The sequence below is a fragment of the Dryobates pubescens genome, chromosome 5 (genome assembly GCF_014839835.1).
Source record: "Dryobates pubescens isolate bDryPub1 chromosome 5, bDryPub1.pri, whole genome shotgun sequence".
In the NCBI taxonomy this organism is placed as follows: domain Eukaryota; kingdom Metazoa; phylum Chordata; class Aves; order Piciformes; family Picidae; genus Dryobates; species Dryobates pubescens.
Window position 1 is genome coordinate 29,332,154 of NC_071616.1, and position 21,514 is coordinate 29,353,667.

The 21,514-nt window shown below is 43.9% G+C and overlaps 1 protein-coding gene across 1 annotated transcript in view; it reads right to left on the reverse strand.

The window, feature by feature from the left end:
• Positions 1-660: 660 nt before the first annotated feature.
• Positions 661-21,514, reverse strand: part of RIN3 (Ras and Rab interactor 3) — a 49,869-nt gene continuing 29,015 nt past the window's right edge. The window contains exons 6-10 of the mRNA XM_054162184.1: positions 17,154-18,629; positions 14,600-14,908; positions 6,431-6,562; positions 3,192-3,355; positions 661-1,093 (exon numbers count right to left, since the gene is read on the reverse strand). Of these exons, the coding sequence (XP_054018159.1) occupies positions 785-1,093; positions 3,192-3,355; positions 6,431-6,562; positions 14,600-14,908; positions 17,154-18,629 (2,390 nt within the window). The 3' untranslated portion in view covers positions 661-784. The remainder of the gene's footprint in view (positions 1,094-3,191; positions 3,356-6,430; positions 6,563-14,599; positions 14,909-17,153; positions 18,630-21,514) is intronic.

Sequence of the window (21,514 nt, forward strand, 5' to 3'; positions counted from 1 at the left end):
CATGGAAATAAATACACAATCATCCAGACACTATCATACAACCAAATGTGATTAAAACTGCTGTATATATATAAAACTGATGGTGAAAACTTCCAATCCTTAAGAAAAAAGCATCAGTGAGAATGGCTGTGCTACCTGATTTCAGTGACAAACAGATGGCAGGAAATGCACTCTTTGTGAAGGTACAGCATTGTCTTGCATAGTCTGTACTGATGTGGATTTCAAAGGCAATGACATATTGCAGGCAGTGATCCAGTGATGGAGTTCTGCTATGGGTGGCAACCCTGTTCTACTGAACGCATCGGACAAGACTCAGTTTGTTCAGACTGGGTGAACAGACACTGTAAGGCATATAGGCAATGTTACCTCCAAAAAGATTGAGGTGCGTGCAGACCTTTCACAGGCCTTGTGCTCAGAGATGGTTCACACCCGCTACAATTTATCATGGAATAAATGTCTACTTTCTTGCAAGATATCCAGATTGTCTCTCCTATCCATTTACATTCTGCAATGTCAGCTGATTGCCAGCAGGAAGTTCTGAGGTTTGATACTTCAAGTTTTCCAGAGGATGAATGTTCTCCTGAATGCTGTTTTATTTCTGCAAATGAACTCTGCTGAAAAACGGCCTGTATTCAGACAGCATCTACAATTAGCATATATGTCCTATGTAGATGGCTACGCTCCAGAGATCTTTTGAGGTCTGAAGATACCAGAATATCTCATGAGATAGACTATCCAGCCCTTCCAAGATGGCTGCAAACACAACAGAAGAGCAGCACAGCAGTTAGGGAAAGTCTGACTCATTGACAATTGGAACTGGTAGGGATCCGTGGTCTATTGGTTTATAAATAAAATGAAAATCTTTCTTGGCTTCACACTTCAGCAGGGAGGCTTTGATATGGTGAGGAAGGGCATCTTTGTCCAGCTGTAGCCACTGGTCATCAACATAAACAAAAAGTCCATAGTCCTTGGGATTGGACACGTCAAACTTCTCGGCGCACTGCTGGCTCAGCCGCTCAGCTGTGGTGTCATTCCGGGAAGCAAGTGTCCTTGACTGAGCACCAATTTCCAGAAAGGAGATAGAGATGAAATCCTGAAGGGAAACATGAAGGGAGATCTTGCAGTTAACACAGGGACTTAGAAATGGAGGAAGTAGAATTCAGCTGCCTGGAGTTCATAAATATCCTCCAATCACTCTCCAACACCCTAGTTATTCTCTTTTCTCCTATTTGAGGAACAAGCTCTGAATCAGCAAATACCTAAACTAACAAATCCTTAACCAAATAATTAGCCCTGTAAAGGCATAAAAGTGAAAGATTTTCCGATTTTGGTGAAGATCCTTACTGAGAAGTCTACAAATTCTCCCACCTTTCTACAGCTCCTTAGGAAAGAGGGTGCAAAGGAGTAACAGATCAGAATAACAAACCAAAAACCTGAGAGATCTGTCCTGAAACTTCCCTGTCTCACAGAAACAGGAAATGGTTAGCAACATAGAGACGCTTGTAACTCCACCATCGACTAAAGAGCACCTTGAGAGTGCGTCCTCTGAACTTCCTTCATCAGTAAGAAAGCAGCAAAAGAAGTCATACTGAGAAGGCTGATTTACTTTCATCCTGTTTGAGCAGTAATGACTGTTGGGACAGTATTGCCCTTGCCAAACTCATGGGGAACAGAATCTATAGAAGCTTTGGCCATAGTGGAACCTGTGTGTTTAATTTGTATCTGTGACTTTTTTAAAAGTCCCAGCCTTTTTGGTGAGAAAATACTCAGGGGGCCCAGAAAAAGTAAAATTTGCCAAATATTTGGACTATGGGTTTCTAAAGTGCTTTTATGGAGTATCACTGCAGATGAATAAGGTATCCAGAAGCGTGTACAGGGGCATGCTGGACACCTCAGCAAGCTGTTTATTTCCACCAGGATGGACTCATGCATCTCTGAGAATCCCTTCATTCAAAGGAATGGAATATGGCCCTTATACTGCTGGAGGCACTGGGAATCTTTTAGAGAAATGTGCTGTTTGCTTGCCCGGATATTATGCTCCATGCTAGGTACTTGCTATCTGCTACTGCCACAGAAGCTGTGCCAGGGGAGGTTTAGGCTGGAGGTTAGGAGGAAGTTCTACACAGAGAGAGTGATTGCCCATTGGAATGGGCTGCCTGGGGAGGTGGTGGAGTCACCATCACTGGAGGTGTTCAGAAGGAGATTTGATAGGATGCTTGGTTGCATGGTTTAGTTGATTAGGTGGTGTTGGATGATAGGTTGGGCATGATGATCTTGAAGGTCTCTTCCAACCTGGTCTGGTCTGGTCTATTCTATTCTATTCCATTCCATTCCAAGCACTTGGGATGCAGTGGATATTTGATGTGTCTCAGACAACATTCACGTGTTCTGGAACTGTTGTGACTGCAATATGGGACATATTTTAAATCCCTCACTTTCTCAGGGCTATATGGGCTGTCTACCCCTCAGGGGACTTCCCCATCAAGGCATTCACAACTTTTGCTTTTGCACTGAGTGCTTTACAGAACCTGAGACATGGCCTTTGCTGCCTCCCAGTGGGTGACAATTTGATCTCAGGACACGGGGCTGGCAGGGCATCCCACCTGCCTGCTCTTGCACCTAGCCTCACCATGGCTGGAAGCCCAGAAAAACTTCCAGGGACCTTCTTCCAGTTGTGTATGGCTTCAAAGCTAGTCAGCCATTATGGGATCTGCCCTGCAGCCTGACAGGAGATGCTTGTCTGACCAGCTCACGAGATGTCTCAGGTCCTCCTACAGCTTTATGCCACCCTGGAACCACTCTTGTGTAGCCTGCTCACATCTCCTCAGCCTAGCCTAGGACTTCTCTAGTCCCTAAGGACATAGAGAAGAAAGGCTCCCTGCCTCCCTGTTGCAGTTCTCCACATATGAAGGCTCCTAGTATGTCTCCTTCAAGAATGAACAACGGTATCACTCTGCAATCACATTTAAAATGATATATTATGAGGGTACTTCAAAATGCACTAAAAAAAATAAATAAGAAGTTTCAGTGAAGTGTGATTTGTTTTTTAAGATTTGGAAATCTTGCACCATATATACTCTAATTTTTTTAGTAGGAATTTGGGTTAATCTTGCCTTAAAATACTCATGTTAAAATTAGTGAGTATGGAGAAAGCATGTTCATCTTCTACCCTAGAAAGTAACGGCAGCTACCTGAACTGATGAGCGGGAAGCTCGGGCCTTGTTCAGCGTCCTACGTCGTTCCCAGCGGTGAATGGAGTCCTGCACCTCCACGCTAAGTTGCCTTGTGACAGTGATTTTGTCGTAGTTCTTGATGTGCTCCAGGGCTCCATAGGTAGTGGTTAAATAATAAGAGCCTGCAAAAGGAGATGATCTTGTATGTACATCACACCTGGATGGGCCATTCTTTATAACTTTCATCCTGCCTTCCTGTGCCCATGCAGTGGCAGCTGTCCAACACTTGCACTGTCTGTGCCTCTCTGTGGGGAGTGCAGGGGTGTCTGAAGTTAAGCCAAGAGAAGCAAGACTTAATGATCACAGTGTTCTTCATCCCTTTCTGCATCACAGCAATGTCACTGCCCAAACTACTGACGTTGTAGATGCCCTAGGAGTAAACATAGGCTGAAGGCAAACTACTGCAATAACTGTGTTCACAAACAAATCCAAATCATTCTTATGTTCAATCTGAATCTACTTTCTTGCAGTTTAAAACCTCTACCCCTTGGCCTGTCACTCTATGTCTCGGTATAAAAACCTTTCTCTGTCTTAATATATTGAAATACTGCAATAAGGTTTCCCTAGAGCCTTCTTTTCTCCACAATGAACAACCACAGCTCTGTCAGTTTTCCCTCATAGTAGAGGTATTTCAGCTGTCTGATGTTTTTTATGGTCCCACTCTGGACTCACTCCAACAGGTCTGTCCTTCCTGTGCTAAGAACTCTGGAGCTGAACACAGTACGCCAGGTGGGGTCTCCTCAGAGTGGAGCAGAGGGTGAGAATCATCTCTCTTGCCTTGCTGACCACACTACTCTTGGTTCAGCTCAGGATATGGTTGACAATATTTAAAGCCTTGTTTTCCTGTGGGCCAAGCACCATTGAAGGCTCAAACCTGCAAGGACAAGTCACCCTCTCCTGCCACCTCTGGATCCCAAGTGTTTGGCTGAGAGTGATTCCTAGACAGTTTACAATTGTGGGATAAACTCTGCTAAAGCAGAGAAATGGTGTAAAGCAGTGATACCTGTAGCCAGATCTTTTCTCTCAGTAATTCCTGACTGCTGCAGTGTTTGCTGTAGCAGGCAATAAATAATCAGCTGCAGCAGCAGGGGAAGCAGTTGGACCATAAGAGCAGGCTTCAACAACAGAGATTAAGACAAGTCCTGCTTTGGTCGCAGGCAGCCCTGTGTCAAGGGCACAGCCCTAGCAATGAGTTAATTGGATGTTCTCATTTTTTCAGCTGCCTTCAGGGCTCAGCTTGCTGGCAAGTGTGAGATTTGGGCCAGAGGTTTCCTTCTGAACAGAGGGAAAGAGTAGGCTAGCAGAACTATTAGATCAGCAGAGCAGTGCCTCAAAGGCATCAGGGATGAGGATGTGTTCCCAGGGACTCCAGGCACGAGTTTGTCTGGCCTGCAACAGGGCAAGGGGCCAGGCGTCAGCAGGGGTCAGGAGTGCCTGCATCGTCTGCAAGCTGCCATACTGAGCCCAGCCCATGGCCCCGGCATGATCCACTGGCCCTGCTCCCCTCACCATGGCTGAGGAAAACGTAAAAGTAAAAATTGTTGGTCGGCTGGACTGCGTTCCCTGGCTTTGGTAGGTTCATAATAATTGCAGTTGCCTCTAGATGGCACTTCCACATCAACCAAACCTCGCACCAGGGTCTCCTAGTCCTTCCAGGCTCTGGTCTTTGAGCTAGTTGTGTTAAGTTGTGGCTAAGACAGTGTATTATTTAAGAGCAGTATTTTTAGAACAACATTAAAGTTTGGTGTAGCAAAGGAGAGACCAAGACATTGTGATTTGACTTTCCATACTTGGGTGCATCTGATGGGGAGTGTACCATAGCTACTTAGACCTTCATATAGCAAATTTACTCTCTCCCACAAAGGACTGCTGAGAACAGGCTATCAAGACTGGAAATTCCACTTTCCCCTTCCTACATATAATTATTACCTTCTCTCATCTGTTATTCTGTTATTCAGTATTTCTTCTGCTCTGTCAGAGTCAGAAGAGTTGATGATGGGACTTGTGGCCTGGTGTAGCCCTTCCCTCAGAATCCAAGAAGGAAGATCTTCCTAGTGGCCCATGATAGGAATTCATTACATTGATAGTCTGAGCTCCACAACCCACCTGCCTTCAGCAACCAGCCTGGTAGTGTGCCCCTTTGAAATTAAGAACCTGTGGGCAGCATAGTCACCAGAACTACTAGTCATGCCAATGAAATGCTGTGCTTAGGATAACGTAATTTCTATTAACAATTCTTCTCAGCAGGCAAATTAGCCTGTGCAGAAACCCCTCACTAATATGATTGTATGGCTACTGCTTGTTATGACTTACTTTTGCCCACCTCTGCACTCAGCTGAGATGACATGCATTTACAGACTTCCAGAATAGAATCATAAAATGTTTTGAGTTGGAAGGAACTTCTAAAGGTCATCTAGTCCAACCCTCCTGCAGTGAACAGGGGCATCTTTAACTAGATTTATCCCTATTTGATATAAATAAAATTAGTCTGCTGTCTAGGACTCCTTTCTAAAACCTGGATACTTAACAAAACAAAGTCTAAATTAAAATGCAACTGTGTTCCTAATTCAGAGTGCTTAACCCTGTCATTGTTCCCAAAGCTATATTTAAGAACTTTAAGGGTCACAGTTCCCTAAGATATTTATCCCTCTAATAGCAGAGGTCTTTATTTACATTCAAAACCCATACTCCTCTCTAACTTGGCTTTCCTTTCTCTGCTTCACTATGATAGTCAGCCTGTCACTCACTGTGAACAGTCACTGTCACTCAATTTTAAAAGTAGAGTGCTCATGAGAATGATGTGTGGCCAAAAGCACAAAATGCCGTTTAAGAAATGTGCTCTTATTGGAATAAATAAAAGTGTCCACACTATGGACTGCAGTTTAATTTTAGGTAAAGACCTTTAGATTTTTTGGCCTTTGGGCCAAGGAACACTAGCTGTCTCTGTTTAGGTTATTAATCCAGCAACTCAGCTCACATTTATGCTGGATCTTTGCCTTTCTAGCTGGTGGCTAAGAACTCTGCACTACTAATAACAGTTAAGGTGTCTGTCAATAATTTTTGAGCCTCAGATTTGAAAAGCTTGGCCAGAACTTAGCTGCAAAACCTAGCCTTGCTGACCAACTTTTGCAAACACTGGTGTGAGGTAAAGAATGATTTCCAAAGTGAATATCCCAGGACAAAACACTGTACTCTACCTTCCCCTAGCTGCAGAGCCGGGTCCATGAGCTCCATCATGTACTCCACATTTAGAAGGACTTCAGTCAAGTTGCTGCGAGCCAACACATACATAAGCACGGGGAGGAAGTCATCTGCACCATGTGGTTTTCCTGAGCAAAGAAAAACACAGAAGGGTCCAAATAAATTCACCTCAAAGATACATTCCCATACAATAGTGACAGCACCTCATCCAGCATGTCCTCTGCAGAGTTTAGCTTACATTTCTGGAAGAGTTAAAGCCTGAAAGCACCAACAAGGAAAAACCTCTGGAAAAGGGAAAATTAGTTCACTTCAAAAATAAGATGATTTGCTTCAAGTCTAAAATATAAACTTGAAAATCTTTAATGAGCTCCATTTCTGCCGTTCTTTAGTAACTGGAGAAAGAGAAACAGACAAGGGATGATTCTTGAAGAGTGCAAAGGCTGTCAGGCTGGCTCTCTTGATTTGACACTGCCATCAAGACTGCAATTCACATTTTCAATATTAGCAATACATTTGTCTAGATGTATTAGAGGTATTTATTCTCTTAGGCTCACTCTATGTTCAGGACCAAAGAGCAAAAAATAGAATTTGAGACTTTTTTTGGACTTTGTGTGTTTATGTTCCTTCAGAAGGCAAAATATCGCACTACATGTTACTAATTAAAAGTCTCCCAAGAGCTGGGATCTAAGAGGAAGCATCTTTCCAGCCATAGTGCCTAGCTAAGAAAACAAACAGCCTTTCACACTGGACTTAGACAGTATTTGGACTTGATATGCAGCAGGTGCTACAGGAATGGATCCTCATGGGCTCAAGGTTTCCTGTGCTTAAAACATTCATGTCAAAAAAGTGATCTTATATGTAATCTGTAAAAACTCATTAGAGACTCTGAGGGCAAAAAAGGGTACATGTAAACAGTCACCATTATAAATAATATCTACTTAGAATCCAAATGTAAGCTTCAGTGCATATATAGCAAAGAACACAAGAACCTTTCTTATTTGAAAGATGCTTTCACTTTCTATCAACATGTCAGAAATTCATCATGGACAACCTGCAACAGCAAAGCGCTTAAGAGGTTTCCCAGCATTCAGGGCTAACCATTCCTTCTGACCTAAGCCCAGATTGCTCTCATTCTGATGTGCTCCCTCAGACAGTGGGCAGTTTTCCTCAGCTGAGCACTTGGATGAATTGGTCTCACAGGACATGCATGTCTGATTTGAGAGCATGTGCCTTACCTCAAAGAACCAGAGCTACCTTTGATGTAGCTTTGGTGAAAATATGGTCTAGCCATTTTTGTCTCACAGTTCGCATGCCCTTCCATGGTAGGGCATAAATTCCCATTTATTAAATGTTCCCACTGACACTTTTCAAATCTTTGCCATGAGTCAAACTTCCTCTTTCATGATTCATAGATGATGCAAACTCTCCAGCAGCAAAGGATACACTTTTGAAGCCTCAAATAAACATGAGCTTAGCCACTGAATAAATAAATAAATGGTATGGCTTTAAAATAAACTCAGTAATCTATCTAGTGAACAGGGAGTTGATCCAGTTAAAGTGTTGGAGGGTGAGAGACAGACAAGGCTGTAATTCAGTCTCTTTCTAACAGACTCCACACACACCACAACATAGTTTGTTTAACAAATACGGGATTAACTCTTTCAATTCTATTTGCTTTATTATGGCTGCCTTTAGATTAATGACACAGCCTTAGGCCTTCAACCAAACTATTAAAGGACTGTATTGTTTCATGAACATCTGGATGAACATTTTGTTTGTCTGTTGTTGCCTTGGCTTCAGCTCTGTGAAAGGTCCAATTCATTACTGTCATATGTATTATCTTAAAACAAGCAGCTTAGCATTACAGCTATTTAATATTGTTTAGCAAAAAGAGATGATACAACAGACATGAAAATGTACTACCAAAGCTGCATGGAGAAAAGCTTTGTTATCTTTTTGACCTGAGTAAATAAGATGCTAACAGATTTGGTTCTGTATACAAATAGTGTAAAGGAAGATGAAGTAACAAAGACTTTGCTAGGCTCAGTTTTTTTTCCCTTCTTCAAAACCTTTTTCTTTATAAGGTAGTAGTTACTGACTGGTGGCTTCTGATTTCCTGAAGGCCAAGGGATTTCCAGGGCAACACCAACAGTAAAATTTTCTCTTCCCTACCACTTTATTTCCATGACTAATTGATGTTGTGAATGCTAGGATGTTCTGTTTCAGAACATGAATTCCTATCCACTGGGGGGAAGGGAAAAAAAAAAAAGGCTGTTTGTAAAATGTCATTGAAAGAGATCACCAACCAGCAATGGTCTGACTAGCCAGCACACAGAGCATAAACAGAAAAGTGGAAATAAACAGTTCCATGTCCCCGGCCATCAGCTTCTAATGCCAACTGAAATGAAAGTTAGAGGACATTTTTCAAGACCTCCTCCAGAATATTTCTATTGGCTTGAAGTGTTTGTATGTACAAGCAGGCACTGAGTCAATTGTCAATTATTTTTCACTGCTGCCTATCTCATTTCTATAAGCTAATTTAGCTGCTCTGCCCACCAGCCCTTGTTATAAACATTTGTCAACTTTAAGTTTCATAGAACTATTATTGGACTTCCAGCTGTTTATATGGCTTAAATATGGAAATCTGGCATACAGTTTCTTTTTGATTAATAAACTCTGAGTAGGGATGCCTGACTGCAGTAATGGAGAGAGTATTCATTCTCCATGAGATGTATGTTCATAAACTGTATAAATAACTAAACATAATTTTTATCCACTTGTGGGAACATGAACCCTGATTTTTAAATACCCACACCTGTAGCTAAAGCTGATGTTAGCATGAGCTGTAGGTGACAAGGAAAATAAAGTTAATCATCAAGGATTTAGCTCTGACTCTGTGTATTGCTACAAACAAGGGGCACTTGGTGCCATGGTTTAGTCATGAGGTCTGTGGTGACAGGTTGGACTCGGTGATCTTTGAGGTCTCTTCCAACCTTAATGATACTGTGATACTGTGTAACCTTGAAGTGTTTACAGATTTGCAGAATGGTTTGGGTTGGAAGGGGCCTTAAAGATCATCTAGTTCCGCATCCCCAGACTCCCCCATCATGGGCAGGCATACCTTCCACTAGACCAGGTTGCTCAAGGCCTCATCCAACCTGGCCTTAAACACCTCCAGGGAGGGCACATCCATGACCTCCCTGGGCAACCTGTTTCAGCATCTCACCACCCTCACTATAAAGAATTTCTTCCTAATATCCAGTCTAAATCTAACCTCCTAAAACTTAAATCCATTCCCTCTCATCCTATCACTTCAAGCCCAAGTAAAAAGTCCCTTCCCAGCTTTCTTGTGGGCCCCTTTCAGGTATTCAAAGTCTGATGTAAGGTCTCCCAGGAGCCTTCTTTTCTCAAGGCTGAAGAGCCCCAACTCTGGCAGCCTGTCTCCATAGGGAAGGTGCTCCAGCCCTCTGATCATCTTTGTGGGCTTCGTCTGGACCTGCTCCAGCAGCTCAATGTCCCTCTCATGCTGGGGGCACCAGAACTAGATGCAGTACTCCAGGTGGGGTCTCATGAGAGCAGTGTAGAGAGGGAGAATCATTTCCCACATACTGCATCCCAGCATATGGCTGGTTTTCTGGGCTGAAAGTGCACATTGCTGGCTCGTGTTTTTTCATGAAATGACACCTCCAAGTCCTTCTCCTTGAGACTCCTCTTGACCTACATCTTGCACGGTCTATATTTCTGCCTGAGATTGCCCTGACCCAGGTGTAGGACCTTGCACTTGGCCTTGTAGAACTTAATGAGGTTGTCTTGGGTCCACCTCTCAAGCCTGTCCAAGTCCCTCTAGATGGTATCCCCTCCCTTCAGCGTGTCAACCAGACCACACAGCTTAGTGTCATCCACAAACCTGCTGAGGGTGCACTCAATCCCACTGTCCATATCATATCACAGTATCACCAAGGTTGGAAGAGACCTCAAAGATCATTGAGTCCAACCTGTCACCACATATTGACAAACAAAGTTAAACAGCACTGGTCCTAGTACCAACCCCTGCAGGACACCACCGGTCATTGGTCTCCATTTGGACATTGAGCTGTTGTCTGCAGTTCTCTGAGTACAGCCATCCAGCCAATTCCTTATCCAGTGAGTTGTCCACCCCTCAAGTCCATACTTTTCCAATTTGTTGACCAGAATATGCATGACAGTGTCAAATGCTCTACATAAGACCAGGTAGACAACATCAGCTCTCTTGCCAGTGTTGCCTAGAACAGGTCAGGCATGGTATATTGTGCCTACTCCTTGAAAATGTCAAAACAGCTTTCTGCTGGCTGCATATGGAGCCAAGGATAGGTGTCTGAGTGGGCAGGACTCTGAAGTTCCCCTTGTTCTCCTGGACTTGAATGTCCCAGCAGGCACAGAGACTAGCTTAGACCATCAGACATCAGACCAAGTACAGCCCTGAGATGCCCTGTATGTCAGCCCATCCATGTCATTCCATCCATAAGGATAACAGATGCTGTCAGCAGCTCAAATATGACCAGAAGCAGGAGGTACAACATTATATGAAACAATGCCTGTGAACCAAGACACCTGAGAGTTTGGTGCTGCTCAGCATCCTGCAACCCACATGCCCTCTGTGCCATGAATGGCACCAGGGCACTAACCAGTGTCCATCTGGGTACTGCAGTAGGGGTGCTCTTTGTGGGCTGCTGCTTCCTGAGCTCCACTTTCAACCTGGGGCAGAGCCAAGTTCCCAGACCTGCATGCCTAGTTCCATGTGTGGACTCTTACAAGAGGGGTCTATTTGCAGCTGACAGAGTTAAATCCAGCTCTGACCTGCCAGTGGTCCCAGTGACACTGGGACTAACCTCGTTTGTTCAAGGTGGTGTTGTCCTACTGCAGATATCACTTGCTTGCTTTATTTACCCCTCTTCCCTGAAGGATCAGGGAACATTTATTTCATAAATATCTATAAGAAGCTTAAAATAAGCCTTCTCTTCTGCCATCCTATTATGTTTATAGCAAAGCAAATACAACGTCAGCTCCTGGCTGGGATGCAGCACTTGGATGGAATGAGCATTAATTAAATACACGATTTAAAGTGACTGGAATTCTGCCCAAGCCTCCATAAAGAAATTACAGCCTATTTTAACACATTCATGCATTCTTTCCCATGTATATTCTAACAACCATCAGGCAGTGATGATGCTCTGCATCCTGCTCCAACATTTTACAAACACTGCAATGATATCTAGGAGCAGCTCTTCAGGAAATATGAGCTTTAGCCTCTGTTTCTATCTGGGAAACCTGAGGTACAGAAAGGTTAACTGAGATTTGTTCAAGATCACAAGAAAAGACTGTGAGCATCTTTCCACTCTTCAGCATTTTTCTGTCTCCTGTCCATCCCACAGTATGGCAAAGTTTGTTTTATGGTATAATGGAATTAAGAGACTTAATACATTCAGACAGCATGAATCTGTTTCAGAAACATATCTTTGACAGTCCAGAAGAATTAATTCTCCTTGAAAAATTTGAACTGGCTCCTTAATTCAGATGTAGCAATTGTGCTAGCCAGACCAAAAAAAATAAAAGAGCAACAATCTGTAGTCCCTCAGCCTTCATTAATAGTAACTTCTATGCAAATGTTCTCTTCATAAGACAACAAAGCAGAACTGTTATGTTTAGCTTTATCTTCCTTCTCAGAAGTGACTAGTGCGGTGGGATTGATCTTACTTTTAGGAACCTGTAGTATCAGTTCTACAGAGGCTGATGAAGTATTTAAGGTCAGTTTCCCTTACACAAATGAGCTATCCCATTAAAGACACACTTTATGTCCATGCCTTTATCAACTGCAGAGCCATTTAGGAGTGCATACTAATATTAGAGCAACAAGTATTCAGCTGTTATGTTCAATGGGGATGACAAACTTCACCCTAAAAGCTAGGGAAGAGAAAGATTCCAGTGGAATGCACCTCTCATCATTCCTTGTCTTCCAAAAGCATACTATGCAATACAAATTATTAAATCAGATGTTTAAGGGCCAATCACCTAGCCAACTCTATCACTAGTACTGAGCTGGCTTTGCACTATATGTTCCATCACCCTGTGCAGTTCAAAGATTCTCCAGAAAAAGAAGCTTCATAAACTTAGACAATCACAAGTTAAAAGTGTTGCAGTAAGAAGTTCCTCTGTTCATTCCTCTTGAAAATTCTTTGAAAGCAGTCTCTTTTGTCTTTCTGACTTCCAGCTTAAGATTAGAGCCCTTCCATGCTTGATTTTTCCTGCTCATAGACTGACCAAGCTTGGCCTGTTTGTCTTACAGTATTTCTGCACAAACCAATGCCTGTTATTGTTCTGCTACTTTCCTTTTCCATCAGTTCCCTTCCAGAGTGGCAGCTCCCATGTAGCACAGGGCTGTGAGCTGCAGGTTCACCGCTGCCAGCACATACTGCACATACTGCAGATTTGCATATTGTTTATCACTCTGAAATTGTCACTTGTGTTTCTGATAGAGCAAAAAGCAGAGTTTCTCATTCTACACCTACCACACAATGTGCCTTTGACATTTTGTCTGAGGAAAGGTATTTCTGAAAGATAAATAATTAGCAGGCTTTTTCTACATAAGATTACAATGGTTCTGTATAAATGACATATGTACTCAACTTTTCCTGTGTGTATTGGGACATGCCTTCCAAATATAGGAACAGTCAGAGCTGGGAGCTTGCAGCTCTCTGTGAGACCTGCCTCTTACTGTTTCTAGTGCACAGATTTAAAAAATGCCAGCCAGTTTGCAGGGGAGGGGCTTGGTGGGTTTCCAAACTACTTCTTTTATTCTTTTAATGCATATTACTCTTACTAACTACTCCTGGTATTTTTAGATGGCAGGTTACATATTTTTTCATCATAGGTTACTGGTATTTGATCATATGCTGCTGGTATTCAAGTCTGCACAGAACTTGGAAAAGCTCAGTGAGACACTGCAGTGCTATCATAATCGTCCCTTTGAGTACAAATCACTTACTAATGCCACTGCCTACACTGAACATCTGAACCAGTACCTCTAAATTCCTTTTATAGCCAGTGTTGAACTTATCAATATCATCAGTGGAGTTTGCCATGAGTCATCTCACCCTGAAACAGACACCTACATCTAGCCAGATTAATCAGCTGAACTCATTGACTAAGTCCCCCATGTCTATAATGAGAAGCTAGACATGATGCCCATCTGTGGCCACCTACAGCTAGATGTAGCTGTAGATGAGTCCTACTTCAGTATAGATCTATATCTTGTGGCTGTACTCAGAAGTCTGCTAGGAGAAATGTCTATTGACAAGCAAAATTGTCTTTCTGATTCCTTGTGATGAATCAGATCTGCAAGTTGATTGCCTTCAGTTTGAGGAAGAAATGTTAGTTTAAACCAGCAGAGAGTCTGACCTATTCAGTTCATTGTGTACGTATCAGAGGGTTAACTACAGGCAATTTTTCAGGCATGTTTCGTCATGCAGTATAAATTGCAACCAAACCAGGGAAATCCTTTCTTAAAATGACCCAATACACATGGAATCAATCAAGGCTGACTTAAAAGTTTCGTGACTATTTCAGCAGTGCAAAGTTGGCCACTATCACAGGCAGAGATGTTCCTGAGAAAGCCTATACCTAGTTTTAAAGAGACTTGTCTGGACAGCCTGGCCAAACCTGGACAGCTGCACATGGGTCTCAATACATTGTGCTTTCATGGGGTGCTTGACTGGGTGGTAGTCACACTGCTTTGAGATCTGAAATCATATTCTCAGGTCAGCTCATCCCACAATCAGCTTAAGGATAAAGACCTGGCCTGAGCTACCCAATTGCAAAATAAACTGGCTAACACAAGTAGTTATCACATTACCAATGTAATTTTTCTGACAGAGGTAGTCTGATTTTGGTCCTGCAGAAGAGGGAATTAGTTTTGTGTTCCATTTGCTCTGATCTTGGAAGTGGAGGGAACTTTCTAACTCAGCAGCGAGTAAAAAGGAGCTAAAAGAAGAACAGACTCTTGCACAGGAAGCCAAACACGGCCTTTTCTCTTCCTGTGTGAAGAGCACTGCCCTGCCTCAGGGCTGGATGAAAGCCTAAGGGGCCGTGGGCCACTAGTGAGGGATACTATTCCCCTAGGAGGGCTGTACCTGGGTTTCCCTGAGCCATGGAGTCATAGATAAGTTTACAAGACTTCAGCAAGACAGCAATCTTCTTCTCTGGGGAATAGGTCTTGTGCATGGTTGTGAACTTGTGAAGGATCTTTTCCAGCACAACGGTTTCAGGCACGCTGGTCGTGATGCCAAGGTCAGTGGTAGTTGTGTTTTGTATCACGAGCTGGTTCTCTTTTAGCTGCTGTAAAGATCCATCTTTGTTGTGGATTTCTTTTAAGTAAGAATCAATGGCTTCTTTTAAAGGTTTCAGGACACATTTGTACAAAGCCGTCTCAGCAATCACTTCTGTATAAAGAAGGAAGAACACAAAAGTCCATGGTAAAAACCAGAGCTATACAGGTAAAATCAAAATTCCTATGAAAGCATGTGGTTAGCTGTTCATGTACTACTGCATAGCTGAGTGGGGGACAGAAATTGCATCCCAGAAAGTATTTATTTTGTTACCTCCAGAAGTCCCAGATAGGTTTAAGGTGAACATCAATGCACAGTTTCTGCCACTGGAGCCATAAGAGAGATCCTGCTACCAGCAGTCCCTCCTTGTCTTTTCCTGACTCCTGGCTGTGACCAGCATGGCACAGCAGCAGAAAAGCCAGTGGTGAAGAGAGAAGAGGAGTCTTAACTAACTATGCTTCTGTTCACAAGCCCTGGCCCTACAGATGCCCAGGTGGGATTCAACTCATGTCCCTTCTAACACCCCCCTCTGACCTTTGCAAGATACTCACTTTGGGATGGTATTAACTGCATCTTCAAAGTGCCCCAATGTACAATAGCCCAGGGGGAAAGGATGTTACACTTGATGTTCTTAATATGTCTTCTGTGGGAGGTGTTTATAGACATTTTACAAGCTCTTCAGTTTTATTCTGTTCTTAAACCCCCAGATTTATAAAATATTTGGTTTGGAGTCACCATCCCTGGAGCTGTTTAAAAAGAGACGGATGAGGCACTTGACGCCATGGTTTAGTTGATTAGATGGTGTTGGGTGGTAAATTGGACTTGATGATCTCAAAGGTCTTTTCCAACTTGGTTAATTCTGTGTTTCTATTCCTCTTTCTCCACTGTGACTGAAAAGGTGGTGTGGCCACCAGCTTAGAGGCAGACACCAATAACTGGTCAGAATTTTCTCACTCTTACTGCTCAAGTGACTCTAACTTACTGATACTTAAGTCACTGCTTATGCCACCTGTGGGTGAGGAAACAGTCTGTGTGAGCTGAGCATTTGCTTGCATTTGGTTAATATTTAGCAGGAGACAAAAGGAAGTATGAGAGACCGTGAGAAAGTCTGCTCTCTGACTCCTAGACACCAGAGCTCTAGCTCTGCAAGGGACTGCAAGGGGTCCTCTTGTGACCTCTGCACTAAGGCAAGAAGGTCTCTGACAAAAGAGTTTTTCTGCCCAGTGAGAAATGAAACAGAGGGCAGCAACCTTTATGTATACAACATGCAATTATTGTAAAGAATCCAGAGAATCAGTCAGCCCGAGGCAGGACAGATTCAAATCTTGTTCTCCACAGGGAAAGACAGCCCTCCCTAGATGACTGGGCTGTATCAACTTGTCTAAGGAACTGCCAGTGAACAGGGCTAGATGTAAACAGGGGTGTCTGTGTGAAGATGAGGGATCCTTGCACACACACAGCTCTACCAAGCAGAATAAGGACACTTCTTCTTTCTGCCTCCTCTCTACCTTCCCCAAACAACATTCAAGGCAGACTTCTCTGTGCTGACACCCTCTCTGCCTTGAAAAATGGGATTATTTGGACAAAAATTGCAGGGGTGACATAAAGTGCATAAGAAGTGAAACAGTATTTCCCCTCTCCTACCTATGTCAAGGCATTGGTAGAAGGTTTGTTCTGCTGGGGAGACTGCAGGATCATATGAAGCTTTTTCTGGATGAGAAGGAAGTTAGCAAGGCATGCTGAGACCTAGAGATGAATGCCTTTGGGTCCTGGCTCACTCCTTATCTAGGTCCTACCTAATACTGGAGCTGCAGCATCCCTGGAATCCCTGGTCACTTCTGTGATTGTCTATGTTCTGTTTTGGGGGTCTTCCAGCTCCCAGCTTGCTTTAAGCCAACTTCATGATCTCATATATAGCTCTGTGTGGGTTCTCAGGTCCTTAAGGAACAGTGTAAGTCAAAAGAGCACGGGAGTGCATGCATACTTTTCTGCTTGTATGGCTTTGATTGGGATAAAAAATCCTGCAGCTCTTTGTGTGTATATATATATATGTATGTATGTATGTATCATATCTCTCATATGACTGAGACACTCATATGTCTCTCTCACACAAACAAACACACATCTCTTCTGCTTGAACTTCTCCCTTTAAAACATTCATAATGGGATCTTCCCCCTCATTGGTCTCCCATTTTTAGAGCTGCTCCTCCAAGTGCTGGCAACCAGCTCAATTTGCAGCCTTAAGCTTTTAGGACATTGGTTTATAATTCTGTGAAGCAGAACCTCTGTCGGCATAATCCCATCTTCCTCCTCAACTTCCCAAATCCTGCCCAAGGATGAGTAAAGCACAGTCACCTACCTAACTGTTCCTCAGTGTAGGAGGCTGGGTCTATCAGAGATTTTAACTCAGTGCTCTGCACTAAGTAACTCTTCAGCTGCGTCATCATCATTCGGATTTCTTGTAACATCTCAGTGCTGGAACTCTGCTTTGCCATCATCTCTAAACTGTACACTCTGTAGTCCTGCACCAGGTTGCCAAAGTATGAATCCTTGTCCTGTGCCAGCTCCACTATCTTCTTCTGCAGCTTCCTGTCACTAGACAAAAAGACTGTGAAGACGTTGGATAGGTTTACAAGGGACAGCCTGTTCTTGGCCTTGCCCAAGATCACAGAGCGTGTCTTTTTACCAGAGGAGCTGCTGAGTATCTCCAGGTCATCCTCTGTGCTGCTGGTGGAGTAAGAGTCTGGCTCAGATGCTGATGCCTGAGCCACAGTGCTGCTGCCTGGGCCCTCCAGCGAGGAGTGTGAACCTTTCAGTTCAGCAGAGCTGACAAGCTTGCAGCCATGTCCCATTTCAGTCTTGGTGTGTGTGCAAATAGCACCAGCTTCCACTGTAGCTGAGCTGGCCTTGCACAGTGCCTGTGCTGTGACCACCTCTGCCTCTGTTCTTTGCTTCAGCTGGCAGGAGCTGGGGATCCTTGGTACCTGGGAAAGCTTCTTTCTTCTCGGTGGTGGGATAGGATGTGACTTTCCTTTCTCAATGGCATTGCTTTGTATCTCAGGCATGCCTTCCTTCTTCTCTCCAGGTTCAGGCTTCGTCTCCTGAAACTGTGATACAGCCCTTTCAGGAGCCTCCCCAGGCATTTCTACAGCCTTTTTGCATGGTGACCTTTCATCTCTGCTCTCTGTACTTGCGTCTTGTTTTTCTTCTGTCTGTTCTCCTTTCAGTGTTTCACAACTTCCAGGTTTACCCACACAGCTCTCCTCCAAGGGCTTCTCACACAGCCGCCTCCGTGGGGGGACAGAGGGCTGGGAGCTCTTCTTGGGGCGCACTACTGAGGGCTCATTGAGTGAGCAGCTCTGCTTTCCTTCTTCTTTGTTGTCACCGCCCTCGATTTTCCTTTCTTTAATGCTCTTTCTTAGTGGCTGAAGGAGCAGTTCATTTTCACAGACAGTCACAGGATCCTGCAGGAGCTTCAGAGAAGATTTCTGAACAGGAGTGTGAGAAGGTGGAGGTGGTGGGGGGCGGCGGGGAGACCTCCGTTCAGCAAGCATGGTGGCAGGGGGAAGATTGTCACTCACAGCATGGCTTTTAGGAGGAGGTACATCTGGAGGAACAGGATTACTGCACTCTTCTATAAAAATAGGATTTACAAACCACAGCCTGTCATTTCCTATTGACAGCTCAATTTCACATGAGCAGTGGTTTGTGCTACTTGCGAAACGCTGGGTAGATCTTAAACTCTCTGCCTGGGCAGTGCTGAAAGTAGAGTCTTTTGCTGGGTGAGACAAATCCTCTCTTCTTCTCCTGTGGTTTAAAGAGGAATCCCAGAAATCTGTCCAAATTAAAAAGAAAGAAAGAAGAATGAGAAAATGCTCTGAGAGAATTTTAGCTGCTAATGGTATGTAAAAGTCTTATTTTTGTTGAGAGAAATGGTACATGAGCTTTCACACCTCTGCACAAAACAAGTGTGAAGAAAGGGTTGCCTGTTTTTCATGTGTGAGGTGCTTCAAACTTGGAGAACAAGCTCAGAATTTTCACCAGAAACCTCTTTCTTGCCAATTCTTGAGACTCATATAGTGAAAACTGTTACTGCTGTGCAGCCTATGCTGTGCGAGCAGGAAGGTACTTGTAATAAATACGAATGATTGTGTAAAGGGGTATATGGGTTGTTCAGTGATCACTGCCAAATAAAACTAGCTGTGGATACCTGAGGTGGAGTGTGACAACTCCAGGCAAGTTCTGTTTCCCTCTTGCTGACCATGGGAAGGTGCAGGGCTGAGATAAACAGCCTGGATCCAACATACACCAAGAGCACAAGAGACATCAGCAGAAGATGACTCTACTACACAGCAAGCTCATGTGGTAGAATCAGTTCTACACAGAGGTCTGATCTTGTTTTGCAATACAATCAGTCTGAAATACATTCCACAGATTAAAATTAAAGTCATCATTAAAGTCTATGGCTCTGAAAGACAATTATGCATAGTTATGCCCACTATTTTGCATCTTGCCTTGACACTGCCTGTCTGCAGGTGTAAGATGGTGCAAAAAGTTGCATGCACAGGAAGGTTGTATACCAAAGGATTAAAGAATAGTTAAGTACTTCAGTGACCAAGAGTGATTGAAAAAGGAAGAAGGTGTTTCAGATGCAAGTAGTAATTTCAGTATGTCACAAACCTCTTATTAAAATTTGTGTTTGAATACCAGGTTTTAAAAATATTATGAAGTGTTTGTACATATTTGAATACATTCAGTATCACATTTAACCTTTTCCCCTTCTCCCAGGGAGGAAGGAAACTCACTCCCAGAGGTGAGTTTTCACATTTGTTTGCCTTACCAAACTGATTGCTTTTAGTCACTTTTACAGCTGCTTATTCAGGATCCACTGCTGGAAGCATCAGGAAACAGGATTTGGCAAACCTCATGTCTTCTGACCAAGAAAAAGGGTATAGACCTCTGAGGGTATTTACTGGGTGAGGACTATATAGATGCCGAGTTTTAGGGACAAGGAGAATTACTGGGAACACAAGGATGCAAGCAACTATTTCAGCATCCATGCTCCCTGAACACAGAGCTGTCACTGACAGCACTCTCTTCTGGGTGAACTTACAGGGGATGTGAATGGAGCTTTCACACAGCACCTGAACTCTGCCCTGTCCTTGGTGTCAAGACAGTGTCACTGCAAAATCATCACATGCTGGGCCCAAGAGAGGATGGATGAGGCTGCACAGGTGTGGGATGACCCTCAGTGCTGGTCATGCAGTACTGTTCTCAGGACTGTGCCTTCAGCTGTGTCTTGCCAGGGCCCCATTCTCCTGTCAGCTGCACCAGGGTAGCTCCCAGACCATCACAGGGAAGGTGGCACAGGGCTGAGCTGGCCAGAGCCCTGGGCAGGAGCTGCCTGTACCTCTTCCTAAAAACCAACACTCCAGAAAAGCTAAGGAACTTAAAAGTTAGGAAGACCATAGCAGAACCCAGAGCAAAGAAATTCCTCCACTAAAGCCAATGCAGAACTCAGGAATTAAACATGTCCAGACAAAATCTCACTCTTGCCCACTGCATCCCCAAAGGCAGGCCACTCCTTCCCATTGTGCTCCCCTGTGCAGCCATGACTTTTGATGGCTGCCTGCTTGCAGCCAGCTCCACACAGTTGCCAGAAAAGCCATCGTCCTGCTGCTGCCACCATGGCCTGCCCTCTGCAGGACTCTGCATTTCCCTCTTGGTGCCCTGAGCCCACTGCTGGCCTCGCCTCCCTCTGTCAGAGCTGTGGTCCCCTGGATCACAGCCAGCTGCTTCAGGGGCAGGGACTGTTCCCTTCTGCCCAGAGGATGCCAGTGCTACAGGCAGGGTAGGATGGGCAGGCTGACTCCTCCCTGCCCCTCCACTCCCTCTAACCAAGCGTTTCTAGAACACAGGCACAGAATAAGCCCTGTGCAGGTGGGTTAAAAGACTGTCCATTGCCAACAGGATAAAACTGACAATTTAGTCTTGAGCAGCATAGGCTGGTGTCCATGGCTAATTTAGCTTTATCAGCATGTCAGCATATTTTCTTAGGGAAGCTGAGTTTAGAACTCAGCTTAGAGCTTTATTCTCTGATTTCCTACTATGAGAAGGAGGACAAGAAATAAATTTAAGATAAAAGTCTTGCCGGGAACAGCAGCACTCCTCACAAGAGAATTCAAGATTAGACAAGCAGATGCAATTCCACATAACTACATCACATTGTCAGTCCCTCAAGTCTGAGAATGGCTGGTGAATGATTTCCTTTAAATGCTCCAAATCTACTTGGTATCAGCAAATGCAGTACAGCGGAATTTGCTTGTTTAAGTCAGAATATAATGTGGTAGAATCTTGTGGGCTGCAGAAATGGTGAGTAAACCAATCCATGACAGGGAAGCTGGGGTTTGTTGGGGTTTTTTTTTGCTGCTGTTTGGTTGTGTTGTTCTTGTTTTTTTTTTTTCTCAGTAATGGCCAATATAAGACACTGTGATGAAAATGCAACACTGCACTCAGTTTGTGTAGGATCAGATAAGGTGGCCCTACCAGCCATACGGTCTCTTCCTTTAGCTTACACTCTGGGCACTCTGGGAGGGATAATTAAGCAGTTCTTTGGGACTTTGGGCACATCTGTGATGGTATATGCTCTTTGGGCAGAGCAATCACACTAATTCTCCTGCTAAAATATCTTCTGAGCAGTGAGGTCAGGACTAGAGGGTC